This window comes from Rhincodon typus, chromosome 9, assembly GCF_021869965.1.
Source record: "Rhincodon typus isolate 14 chromosome 9, sRhiTyp1.1, whole genome shotgun sequence".
Lineage (NCBI taxonomy): Eukaryota > Metazoa > Chordata > Chondrichthyes > Orectolobiformes > Rhincodontidae > Rhincodon > Rhincodon typus.
The window spans coordinates 16,932,968-16,947,183 of NC_063340.1; the positions used below are offsets into that span (position 1 = coordinate 16,932,968).

A 14,216-nucleotide genomic window follows, 5' to 3' on the forward strand; every position below is an offset into this window, starting at 1 on the left:
TGTCATGAAGAACCCATTAGCCAACTTCTTAACTAGATGAGAAGAGAGGCACCTTACACAATTCCATCTCAAAAATGAATGGAGCACGCTAAAAGGCGTGAAAATAAATCCATATGTGCGGTTGAAGATGCAAAGGTCAAAAAGCATCTATGTATCAGAAACATAGAAAGATAAGTGGTTAGGGCTCATTCTATCAAAAACATGAAAATGTTAGTGTTGGACATGAGGGGATCACGTGGCTACGTTATATGTTTGGATGGACCTCATATCATTAAAACTGAACTCAAATGCAAGTGAACATATGAATTAGGAGTACGCTATGCCATTTGGCCACTCAAGCCTGCTCTGCCATTCAAAAAGATCATGGTCAATTGGTTTGTGTTTTGAATTCCACATTTTCACCTCCCCCAGTAACTTTAGGATTCTGATTTTTCAAAGTAATTAATATATCCTCTACCTTCTGAGGCACAGAGTTCCAAAGTCGCACATCCTTCAAACTACTTCTCATGTCTGTGCTAAAAAGGTGAACCCTAACTTTTTAAACAATTCTGGACTCACCCGCAAGAGGAAATATCTTCCATGTCTTCAAGATTTCCATGATCTTACACACTTCAATCAAGTCACTTGACTCTTCTAAATTCCAATGGAAGCAAGCCCTGTCTGTCCAATCGTTCCTAAGAAACCTGCTCATTCCCAAGTATGAATCTAATAAGTCTCTAACACAGACACATCCTTCCTTAAAGACAGACCAAAACTATTAAGTATTTGAGATCCAATCTCAATGCCTGTATAACAGAAGCATAAAATTATTATTTTTATTTCCAATTACCCTCATAGAATGTTATCCTTTATTATCAACCTTAATTACTTGCCAAGTTTGTAAATTAAGTGAATATATATTCAGAAAATGATAGCTTGTCCAGATTGTCATGATATAGTGCGATGAAAATTCATGTCATCATTTGGGAATTTGGATTCTAAAGTAAATGGATGTTTGGTCTTAGTTCTGTGAACATAACCTTTTTATTTTACAAAAGGTCAGACAGTCAACGTTTGAGCAGCATGTAAGGAAGTTCAAAACAATTATCCCAAAAAAGCATGCAACTTAGGTTGAAATAGTGAAGTGTTAAATGTTGAAGTGTTTATAAAGTTGAACTTTTAAGAGGGGTCAGTTTCAAATGCTTCGAGACCCTGGGGGCAGAAAGCCACTTCGGGGCTCCTGGGGCTGAAAAACCATCTTAAACTGTTTAGCTGCTCACATCAACAGCACTTGTCTTAATGTACAAGATATTAGCTGGTGTTTGTGAATCTTGGGGAGGGATAGTAACAAGTTGAATCACATCTGTTGAATGTACAAGTCCAAAGGAAGTACTTGCCATCTTGCTAGATGACTAAGAAATCAAAGAATTATGATAGGAATGATATTTCATTGGAATCAAGTGTCTGTAGAGGATATTGCTGAGAAACAAATAGGGTTGAACTTTACTGCTGTCTAAGATAAGATCTTTCAAAGTTGTCATACAGCATTTTCTCATGTTATAATCTTTTGCTTTGTTCAAAACTACATAGGCAGCCAAGTGAATATGTTCAGTGACTGACCACCTTGGTAATCAAACTGCACAAACAGCATACATGATCCATCATGTAAGGTTTCATTGTGGGATCGGATTTGTAGAGGATTACAATCAATTGGGATCATATTAATAGCAATGTGGCACAAATGTTAATGACTTCCTTCAGCAGCATACTCCATTCATAAAAAAAACTTTCATATATGGGCATCACTGGCATGGTCCAGCATTTCTTGCCCATCACTTACTGCCCTTGAACCGATTGACTTGTAAGGCTATTTTAAGAGGGTGTTTAAGAATGAAACACATTATTATAAGTCTGGAGATACATATAGCTGACAGCATATTTCTTTATAGAAAGGGCACCAGTAAACCAGATGAGTCTTTGGAACAACTGATGGCTCATGGACATTATTAAATGAAAGCAATTTTCAATCCGGATACATTAATCAAATGGAAATTTGACCAACTGTCCTGGTGGCATTTCAATCCATGCTCTGACATCAGATTGGGGGTTTGAATTATTAATCCAGTGATATTACCACCATCATCTCTACAACAGGCAAAACAAAGCACTTATCAATCTGTAGATCATGCATAGCCTTAGCAAAGTAACCCTTCACAATGCGTGAAAAACTCACTGAATAGGCTGTAGTAACTCAATCCACGCCGTGAAGAAATGGTAAATGATAAAATAGGATATAACAGGACATTACTTTTGTGCATCTCAGACAACTCGTGTGTGAATGCAGTAAGCCACAATGAAGAACCCTGTCATGTGCGTCACAAGGTAACTTATTACTTGTACAAGTCCAATAGGCATTTATTCTTAGATGTGACTTGGCAATTGAACTTCCTGAACAATCCTGAGTGAGCTAATAGTACACAAACAACTTAAGATAAATCTTAAACTGAGCTCTTCACATGGCTCATTTAGGTTTGCTGAAAGTGACATACCTTCAAAACGCAGGAACTCATTCTCTGCAAACAGAAAGAATACGTTCAAGCCTTGTGCTCTTTCAATTACCAGGAAGTATGCAGACCCCAGAATTCCCCCTTCTTTTCTCTAGGTTTTAATTAATCAGAGTTAACTTGCCAATCAATCCGCACACCATTGTTTGTCTCTGGTATAACGATAGCTTGACAGTCAACATTCTTACATTTGCCTGATGCACGCAAGACAAGAGAGTATTAGCAACTTGTCTCTTTTCAGCAATAAAACTCTCATTTCCTGACTTAACCTCCCTGCCTGTCTTTTGTCCTTTAAGATGTTCCTTAATACTAGTTCATGCAAACTTTTGGTCTTCTATCCTAGCACAGTTGCATGTCAAAAATTGTTTGATAACCCTCAAGAAAAGCATTACACTGATTACCAAGTTAGAAACATTACATAAATAGCAATTATTGGTGTTGAAAATTTAATCCTTGAAATTAAACTTTTCTATTGAGAACTTAGTATCCTTTGAAACTGACATGAAAGTTAATTGACCATATACAAGAAATAAAAGGAAAGTTTAAATTGTCAAGAATTTGTACTCTGCAGTACCTTAAACATTTTGAATACGCCCTTAAGTGCTTTATAAGCATGTCATTACTTCAAGTGCAGTCACTATTAGATGCAATATTTACACAGAAAAATTCAAACAACATGCAAGATGAATTTTTTTTTGGCAAAGTGTGCCTCTATTTAATCACTAAGACAGTGTCTCTGACAATGTAGTACCGTTATTTTACTGACGCATTAGGCTAGACTACATCTCCGGAGTGGGACTTCTCCATACAGCCCAACTCAAGAGGCAACAGCACAATCAACTAAGCCAAGATAAAACATGGTGAATACATTGAGCATGTATCGTCAAAATCACATGACACAGAGGAAAGGTTACGCAATTCCGTGCTGTGACTGATACTATCACATCAATTTGTTCTTTAACACCTTTCGCACATTTTACACAACGTATACTATTTCTACGGTGTATTATTCATAGCATTCTCGAAGCAGTCTTTAATAGGAGTCAGATGGTTGAGTGTCAGTCTCAATCTAAGACTTCAGGACAAAAATCTAGGCTGACGCTCCAACGTCACAGGCATCCTCTTTCAAAGAAAATACAAAACAGAGGCTCCATCTGGTCTCAAATGAGAGTAAAAGCAACCTATAACACTAATGCAAAAAGGGATTTATTCCCCAAGTGCCCCCAAACAACGTCACAGAAAAGTGAAGAGCGACTGCAAGATGTTTTGCATTTCCCATATTACATACAACAGCAATTACACTCAAAACTGATGAATTTGCAGTAAGGTTGTAAAATATTTCAGGACTTCCTGATCAATACCTACTTTAGGCAGGGCACGTTATCACGAAGACCATCCGATGAGCTGCTGCTTGTAGAGGGATGAGACTGAGAATTTGCTGTCTGAGAGTTTGGCCCCTGGCATGGTGCCCCCAAAGATGGTATTTGATCGGTTTCTGGTGATTCTAGATCATTTATTTCATAAAGCAAGCGTATTTCGAGCATCTGTAGCAGAGAGAAGAAAGAGAGGATATTTCTCTATTTCACTGTAGTAATCAACCGCTAAGTTTCCACAACTTATTTAACAGAACCAAACAAGATGGTTCTTATCTAAATTCAGCGATTTGAATTTTCATCATTCCAACTGTTTAAGCCGATAAAACTAAAAGTTACAGAAGTGCAAAGCACAAGGATGATTAAGTCATTTTGTAACACTGGAATAAAGCTTTTGAGGCAACATGAAAGGTAACAGCACAGCAATGAAGTTTCAGTCAAGAACAGTAGGGTTTACAATTATTTCTAAATGGAGTAACCCAGGGCTCTCGACTTATGGACTTGGATAGTGCAAGCTTGAAGACCTAAGTACAGGCCTGAACTGCTGAGTTACGTCAACTCCTGGTAGAAAATTACTACATCAGTTACAGCCGCACAAATATTTCAGGGTAGCTGGGTTTCTTTGATGCGTTGTCACTCATTTAGATAGACTGCTACTGATGCTTCCTGGTATGATTTTCAACTGTATTTCATAGATATGATCAAAATTATGAAGGATTATGACAGAGCAAGTAAGATGAAAGGGTTTTCTCTGGCCAGCATGTCAGTAAACAGAAGGCAACAGTGTAAAGATGGTATATTTAAAATTTTTGTAAATTGATTATGGCCTGAAATGGAAAAAGCACTGTTTTAAAAATAAAGGGCTGCTGAAGGCATGCCGCACTTTGTGATGACACTCTGCCCTTTAAGACTGGTGTTCTGTGTAAAGGAGTGTCGCCACAGAGGTGCTGGAATGTCATCTTCACACAGGCAGCTGATAAGCAACTTTTGAGTGCTCTCTGGGTCCTTCTTTTTAAATAAGACAGACAAAAGAATCATGAGTCAAAGCTTAGACAGACCCGGGAAGGCTTTTAGTTTTGCTTTCAATTAGTTAGAAAGTGTCTGCGGCTGCTGAGTAAAAAGCTTGAGTTCCCGGCTGCTAGAGTGAAGTCTCAGACAGCGAGACTTCCTGTTAAAAATTAAAAGGCGCAGATTGTTTCTTTTTTCTGGACTGGAGAGATAGCACGTGAGGACCATAACTGTTTGGCTGAATTGCATTTTTTGGACAGGGACCACGGAAGAGCCTTCTCAATCTTTCCCTCCACAGATAACCATGTTATTTTTTTTCTATCTGTGATGATGGGATGTTTATAAGGTGTTAGAGTTTTAGCTGGTAGAGCTATATACTGACAATTTATAGTTGTTTATTTGTAGCTAGAATGTATTCATTTGTAATAATGAATAAATAGTCATTCTTGTTATTTACAGAAACCTGGTGTGCACTATCAACATGGCTCTAAAAGACAAGTAAATTTAGGAATTCTGCAAGCTTTTAAAAATCTTCAACTTTTGTGATTACTCCAGGAAAAGCAAGGTTTGATTTGCATCATGCTAGCCCAATGAAGTGTAACAACAGATGTTGATAAACAAATTACAGGTGTGGCAAGAAAAATGTTATTTATGCATCAAATTACAGTCAGAAATGTACTGTCTGAAAGGGCAGTAATTTCTAAAGGGGAACTAGCAGACAGTTAAAAAGCAGAAAATTATTGAGCTATAGCAAAGGAACAAAAGCTAAGGAGTGATTAGAAAACTATTTAAAGAACAAGCGAACATGGACAGAATTCTGTTCTGTGCGATTCTAAGAAATACCTCCAGCTTTCATTGTTAAGTCTATCAGAGTACAAGTGAAAACGCTCACCATAACAGATGCTGGCATACAAGTCAACCTGCGAAGCCTTAAAACATCCCCTCAAAACAAAAATGGGAGCCGATTTATGTACGGAGTATAAAAGAGAACCGACATTGTCCATAGTCATCATTTTGGAATATCAATGGCATCTGACACAAAGATAGGTGTGCCTTAAACTGTTGTAATGCCCACTTGATCCTTGCACATAGTTATTAAGTACTAGTAAGTAAATCATTTATAAAGGACAAGAGAGGAGGGGGAGTAACCTTTTTATTTAGGGATAACGTTACACCTGTACTTAGGGAGGATATTCCTGGGAGCACATCCAGGGATGTTATTTGGGTGGAATGAGAAATAAGAAAGGGACAATGACTTTATAGGGATTATATGATAGACCCTCCCCCACAACAGTCAGCGGGAAATTGAGAAGCAAATTTGTAAGGAGATCTCTGTCATCTATAAGAATAACACGGTGGTAATGGTAGGCGATTTTAACTTTCCAAACATAGATTGGGACTGCCATAGTGTTAAGGGCTTGGATGGACAGGAATTTGTCAAGCATGTACAAACAAATTTTCTGATTCAGTATGTCGATGTACCCACGACAGAAGGAGCAAAACATGGCCTATTCTTGGGAAATAAGGCAGGGTAGGTGACTAAGGTGTCAATGGGGGAGCACTTTAGGGCCAGCCATCATAATTCTATTGGCTTCAAAACAGTGATGGAAAAAGACAGACCGGATCTAAAAGTTAAAGTTCTGAATTGGAGGAAGGCCAATTTTAACAGTATTAGGCAAGAACTTTCAAAAGTTGATTGGGGGCAGATATTCGCAGGTAGAGACGGCTGGTAAGTGGGAAGCCTTCAAAAAAAAAAAAAGAGATAAGAGTCCAGAAACAGTATGTTTCTGTTATTGGGCAAGGCTGGTAGATGAAGGAAATGCCGGATGACTAGAGAAATGGAGGTTTTGGGCAAGAAAAAGGCAGCAGCATGTATCAGATATAGACAGCAGGGATCAAGTGAATCCCTACTAGAGTACAAAGGCAGTAGAAGTATACTTAAGAGGGAAATCAGGGGACACGAGATAGCTTTGGCACGTGGGGTTAAGGAGAATCCAAAGGGATTCTACAAATATGTTAAGGACTAAAGGATTACTAGGGAGAGAATAGGGCCTTTTAAAGATTAGCAAGGCTGCCTATGTGTGGAACTGCAAGTGATGGTGAAGATACTAAGTGAGTATTTTGCATCAGTGTTTACTGTGGAGAAGGATATGGAAGCGACAGAACTTGGGGAAATAGATAGCAACATCTCGAAAAGTGTCCATATTACAGAGATGGTGGTGCTGAACATCTTAAAACAAAAAGGTGGATAAATCCTCAGGACGTGATCAGGTGCATCCTAGAACTTTGTGGGAAACATAGGGAAGCGATTGCTGGGCTATTTGCTGAGGTATCTGTGTCATCGATAGCTGCAGGTGAGATGCCGTAAGACTGGAGATTGGCTAATGCGGTACCACTATTTAAGAAAGGTGGTAAGGAAAAGCCAGGGAGTTATAGACCAGTGAGCCCAACATCAGTGGTGGGCAAGTTGTTAGAAGGGATCCTGAGGGACAGAATTTACATGTATTCGGAAAGGCAAGGACTGATTTAGGGATAGTCAACATGGCTTTGACAGTGGGAAATCATGTTGCACTAATTTGATTGAGTTTTTTGGAGAAATAACAGGAGGATTGATGAAGGCAGAACAGTGGACATGATCTATATGAACTTCATTCTGGCGTTCAACAAGGTTCCATATGGTAGACTGGTTAGCAGGGTTAGATTACACGCAATACGGAGTGAACTAGCTACTTGGATACAGAATTGGCTTCAAGGTAGGAGACAAAGCGTGGTGGTGGAGGGTTGCTTTTCATACTGGAGATCTGTAACTAGCAGTGTGCCACAAGGAGCGGTGCTGGGTCCAAAAAAATGCTTTTTTCCTTTATATAAGTGATTTGGATATGAACATAGGAGGTATGGTTAGTACATTTCCAGATGACACCAAATACACAACCAAGAAGGTTACCTCACAGTACAATAGGACCTTGGTCAGATGGGCCAGTGGGCCAAGGAGTGGTGGATGGAGTTTAATTTATATAAATGTGCGGCGCTTCATTTTGGAAAGGCAAATCAGGGCAGGACTTATACACCTAATGGTAATGTCCTGCGGAATGTTGCTGAACACAAACATTGGAGGAGTGCAGGTTCATAGTTCCTTGAAAATAGTCGCAGATAGACAGGATAGTGAAGGCGGCATTTGGTATGCTTGCCTATTGGTCAGTTCATTGAGTATTGGAGTTGGGAGGTCATGTTGCAGCTGTACAGGATATTAGTTAGGCCACTTTTGGAATACTGTGTGCAATTCTGGTCTCCCTGCTATAGGAAGGACATTGTGAAACTTGGAAGGCTTCAGAAAAGATTTACAAGGATGTTGCCAGGGTTGGAGGGTTTCAGCTATAGTGAGAGGCTGAATAGGCTGTAGCTAAATTTTCCCTGGAAGGTCGGAGGCTGAGGGGTGACCTTATAGAAAATTATAAAATCACAAGGGGCACAGATAGGGTGAGTAGCCAAGGTATATTCCCCAGGGTAGCAGAGTCCAAAACCAGAGGGCATAGGTTTAAGATGAGAAAGGAAAGATTTAGAAGGGGCCTAAAGGGCATCTTTTACACACAAAGGGTGGTGCGTGCATGGAATGAGCTTCCAGAGGAAGTGGCAGAGGCTGGTACAATTACAGTATTTAAAGAGGCATCTTGATGGATATATGAATAGGGTTTAAAAGGGATATGGGCCAAATGCTGACAGATTGGACTAGATTAATTTAGTTGGCACGGAAGAGTTGGAACAAAGGGTCTGTTTCCATGCTGTACATCTTTGACTCTGATTCTGTATGGGGGTGAAAAATTGAGGCTGATCTCTAATGCAAGTATAGCATGTCACGACTGTAAAAGGCAGAACAACACATACACCAAACATAGGCAAAAAGTGATTTTTGTCAGCCAGAAAAATAGCGTTTTGTTCTAGGCTGCGATTCAAGATAAATGGAATCAATTACCATTAGATGAGAAGGAATTCATTATCTTTAACTGTACTTTAATTGTAGGTTATACCTGAATAGCCTCTGTTGTCACTTCCTGTCTGCTGAATTTGTAAACGATTACATGTGCTGATACCCCTGCCACGCATAGCATTCTGCTTTCAGGACACCACGTAATTATCTGAATGGCATAAGGGTCTTCATCCACTATGTCGGTGTTTGGTTTCTCCTCCTTATTCCGAGACTTTTCGAATACTTTGGATGTTTTCATTTTATACAAAACTTGCAATGTTACTAACAAGCAAGAAAAATCAAAAATGTGGAGAATAAGAACATTCAATGAAAAGTTAGTAGATCTGTTGCAAATTAAAAAGACAACCTAATGCATTTTAACATTGAGCTCTTGCCTATTACAACAAGCCACAAAACTGTTGCTTCTAGAAAAGCTGTCAGGAACCAACTAGTGAACATCAAAAAAACGAAACTGCTGTCCTCAAGAGACATGCTTGTGTTCTCCTAGATATGTACAAATGGGCAAAATTTTATGCTATTAAAAACGTTCTGCATTATTCACTCAAATAAATCACCTGTATAGAAATAACTAGTTGTGGAGTGACATCAAGTCAAATTTAACAACTTTCATTTTGAAGAAACACCAGATCTCAAACTCTAATTTTTCAAAGTCAATATAAAACAAACAGTGAAATGGAAATTTGCACTGTTCAAATAAACAGTCTTCCATTTACTACAAGAAAAGAGAGATAGTTTCCAAAGACTCTTTTTCCATATTCCACAAACCATTTGTTTGAAATTCTCATAAGACTCACTACATGTTAAACTTGATTCAGAGGAAAATCCAGTTTTGCTTGTATTGAGGATGAAAGGCAAGCTTATGGTACAACATGATGATTTTGGCCTCATTTTTCAAAATGCAGTTGTCATATCAGCTTTTTGGAATAACATCCATGAGGGAAGAAAAACAGTATTTTACAGACACAGCAATAATTTGACCCTTGAGCATAACATTTCATCTTGGATATTTGAAGAATTTATCCAACTTACTGGCTGAAGCATCCCAGAACTTCAAAGATCCATCCGCATGCCTAAAAGTAAATGGAAAAACAGATCTTAATATCTTGTTCACTGACCTTTTCTTCAAAGGTTTTAACAGTTGCCTAAAAAGCATAATGGCACTTACATAAGAAGGGATTCAGAATCTTTTCAATCAATTTGTTCTTCACTCACCGGTTTACATTAATACTTACTATTATGCAAAAGGTTTTTTGCAAAAATAAATGATCAAGTCCAATTTCTAAAGCGACCAAATCTAATTTCATTTCAACTGGTTAACACCAAACTGAAACCAAGGTGGTCACCCTATCAGAATTGTTAGGACTTTGCTGTTTTATTTGTTCTTAGAATATGGATGATGTTGACAAGGGCACATTCAATGTCCTCATTAGTTGCCCTAAAATATGACAATCCCAGTCCTTGTGATGGTACTTCCACAAATGTTGTTCCGGAAGGGATTTTAGGATACTGACCCCAACACAATACTTTATAACCTGCTAGGTGGAGAAGAGGTGCAGCTAGAGACCACTGCACCAAGATCAGACATGCTAGGTAACGAATTCTGGTGACTGCTGGAGATACAGAAGCTGCTAAGCAGGATTGCTATTCAAAAACCTACCTACCAATGGTACAAATCAAATCTCAGCCCAGTAAATGCTTGTTAACAAGAGACATTAGCCAGGTCAAGAGCCTCTTATGTCAGAATTCTAAAGCACATGTAAGAAACTTAGTCATTGGTATTTTACAAATGAACTAAATGAAAAAGAATTTTTAGGAAGTAGCAATTGTTTGATAGAGTTCATTCCTTCAGCAAATGTCAAGAATGCCATCTGCCTTACCACCATTCAGGTAAAACCTTTATGACAGGTTTCCTTCCTTTGTGTTGCATCCACTACGATTTAACGCATAAACCATTCTAACTGTAGGACATTCCTGTCAATTTCCTGTATACTCTTGGAAACAAGCAAGGTCATCTCAAAGTCTGTTTCTCCAAAAAAAAAAACCAATTATCTGATCCTTTTCTAGTCATTTATATCCAATCTCAAAACAATATATTTTTGCTTTAGCCCTTGCCATGGGAGTATTTTTCAGTGACGTAGTGTATCGATAGGTAAAAGATTTCAGATCAAATGTGATCACAAATTCAACCAGCCATTGCTGTAAATGGTGCAAGCATGATGGAGGATGATGGGCAGTGATGCTTGGAAATTTGGTGTGCCAAGTTCAAACCGAGGTTTTTGTAGAAATTTCATAAAAATGGTGAATTTTCTTGGAAACTTTTGCCAGGTGCATGAGAGTTACAAGTGCTTGGGTATGGGAGGACACAGTTTACTGCATCTGTTTCAACCCTCATTTTAAAAACATAATTGATGTGCTTAATACTCCAGAAGACACTAAAGTACTGAAAATACTTCATATAAATTATGAGGATACTTAACATTCCTTACTTACCCTGTAATAATAATCTCTGGGTAGCTCTGTGTGCCTAAACCCCAATTACCTCCGTTGATGGGCCATTCCTTGAAGACATAAACGTAGACACTGAGAAATTTTCTGAGGAAGATATTCTTGCCACTAATCATAATATCTAGAAATTCATAATCTGATATAATTTCTACATGAATTTTGTACTAATAACTGCCCATGACTCCTGTGAGCCTGCTGCATAAGTAGTGTTAACCTTGTTTCCAAAAACAATTTGAAACACAAGCAATGGATCAAATAAAAACAGGAGCCAATAACAGATTGCCACAGGCCAGGTCTTTGCTTGAAGGACAGTAGCCAAGAAGGTAAATAATCCCATAATTAAGTTTTCTAACTATAACATGGTACCTTCAGGAACATTCAAGCCTGCTATTTCCTGTTGCATCTTCAAGTAATAGAGAACTAACACATCTGTAAACATGGTTGGAGGGCTCAAGTGTCAAAACCTCAGTCAAGTAATAAAACCACTAAGATACTCACATGTAAAGAATCACTAATCTTTCCTTTTTAAACTGTAAACTGGAAAGGAAGTTGGACATTGCTAAGAAGTTGAAATAACAGGTGAATTTTGTAACATGGAAAAAATCAAATTAAGACTATGTCGCCGTTGAAGCACTTAGTTTGTTATATTAAATCAGAATATCACTGGGCCTTTGAGTTAAAGAAAAATTGCCCAATGACAGCCCACTGATTGGTCTAGCTGCTGTTTGCTACAGACTGGTTAGAGCAGTGCAGCAAGAACTATCCAGAGCCAGCAAGTATAAAACATCTTTTTTCTTTCTCTGCGAGTGAAAAGATAGTAAAACCAAGAATTTAAAACAAAAGAATTCTAATACAAGTCAAGGCCTAGGTCCATCTGATCAAACATCAGATCTGAACAAAGAGCTCTGCAACTTGATCTCATTGGTGTAACATCGGAAACTTGTCACAAAAAAAACACTAATTCAGGGTTGAAAGGAGGGAATAAAAAAATTAAATTAAGTGCTGGAGACACAAAGATGGTCAATGTATTAACCCTTCAAGGATATATATCTGTTACTGCTTTGTATACAATCCACAATTTGTTCCAATACCACTTTTTCCTCTAAAAGGAGGCCATAAACAGACTAGGTATAACCAGTGCGCTATTGTATGCGCAATTTAAAAAGCAATTTTAAAAATTCTAATTCCATAAACAAAACTTTTAACATAGAAAAGAAGTTCTGAATATAGGTTGAATTGTGAAAATGGCAACAATAATACCAGAAACGTGCAGACACGTGTCTATCCATATACACAAAGAGGTCAACTGAGCAGAGGCATGAGGAAGGAAATATTTTAATGGTGTGGTGCATACGCCATCTAAATAGCAAGGAAATTCTGCATAAACATGCTTGCAATAGATTGAAAATATTTTTACATTTTGAAAAACAAACTGTAAACCTTTTTACTGTATCCTTGCCGTTTCTGCTTTGCCCCAACAGAATAAAGTGCAGGAATTAAATCCACAGGGCAGTCAGCAAAATACTCGCAACAGGTGACAGGTGATTCGTGTATATCCAAAGGATATGGGTTCTCAAATATAGGATAACTGGAAGACAAAGAAATAGTGTTTCAAAAAGCATTGGCAACAGATTTTCCATTAAAAAACTATAAATGTTAACTTCCTACAAGTTAGAATTTACAGATGAATCCATTAACCTAGGTCATAAATTGGGCAAAGATTGTACACAAATTATTTTTTAGTGCCCAATTATGATGGAAAAGAGAATACTGCAAAGACTTGCATAGAGATAACTGTGGTGTTCAACTGTTTTATATTAATTATTCCTTGAACAAAATATATGGGAATTGTATGCTGTTAAAGCCTTTTCTATTGAGTTTTATGAAATGGCTGCACAGTCCACAAACATTCAGCAGACAGCTGGATAATAGGTAGAAAATCAAGTCCATATTAGAATCAAAGAATAGCTACAATACAAAAGGAAGCTAGTTGGCCCACACTAGTGTTGACTTTCCTTTTCAGGTAACGATCGAATTCCCTTTTGAATGTCCCAACTAAGTCAGCCTCCGACTAGCTCTCAGGCAGTTTATTCCAGACCCTAACCACTCACTGCATTAGAAAAGGTTTTCTCATGTCACCATGCTTCTTTCGCTATGGCTTTGAATCTGTACCATTTGGTTCTAGAGCCTTCCACCATTGGAAACAATAACAACAGATATGTACCCTCTTTGAATTATTTAAACTGAAATGCTATTTTCTGACAAAGGGTCCCGACCCGAAACGTCAGCTTTCCTGCTCCTCTGATGCTGCCTGGCCTGCTGTGTTCCTCTAGCTCCACACGATGTTGTCTCCGACTCCAACATCTGCTATTTTAATAACCCAATTTATAGTAATTAGATCAAACATTAATTCAACATGAGACTTACCCGTTTTGTCCAAGATCCACAACGACCAAGTCCTTTTCCAGAAGGACAACGACCGCATACGGCTCCTGAAAATCTGCAGGATTAGCGACAATAAATCAAATACAGGGGAAAATACACACATGGCATTCAATTGTAAACTGGCTGGTAAATTGAAGGCTGAAGTGCCTCAGAATTTTAACTTTTTCTCGTTCAAAGAAAAACAAATGCCAATTCTGTAATTTTTCCTCGAAAGTAGAAAAGAATGCTCATCAACTTATCTCCTCACTCCACTATTCTCCAGTGTTCCGATATTTGAACTGCACTAATACAGGTTAGGGAAGTGTAGAGTTGAGCCACTGTGGGAATACTTGGGATTTAAGCATTGGCATTAACAAT

The 14,216-nt window shown here is 38.2% G+C and overlaps 1 protein-coding gene across 4 annotated transcripts in view; it reads right to left on the reverse strand.

Moving 5' to 3' along the window:
* The window catches only part of stxbp5a (syntaxin binding protein 5a (tomosyn)), a 174,938-nt gene that overhangs the window by 76,525 nt on the left and 84,197 nt on the right, over positions 1-14,216 (reverse strand). For all 4 annotated transcript variants that reach the window (XM_048600658.1, XM_048600656.1, XM_048600654.1 and 1 more), the window contains exons 9-14: positions 13,842-13,914; positions 12,855-13,002; positions 11,400-11,467; positions 9,939-9,979; positions 8,950-9,170; positions 3,909-4,087 (exon numbers count right to left, since the gene is read on the reverse strand). In XM_048600658.1, coding sequence (XP_048456615.1) covers positions 3,909-4,087; positions 8,950-9,170; positions 9,939-9,979; positions 11,400-11,467; positions 12,855-13,002; positions 13,842-13,914 — 730 coding nt within the window. The remainder of the gene's footprint in view (positions 1-3,908; positions 4,088-8,949; positions 9,171-9,938; positions 9,980-11,399; positions 11,468-12,854; positions 13,003-13,841; positions 13,915-14,216) is intronic.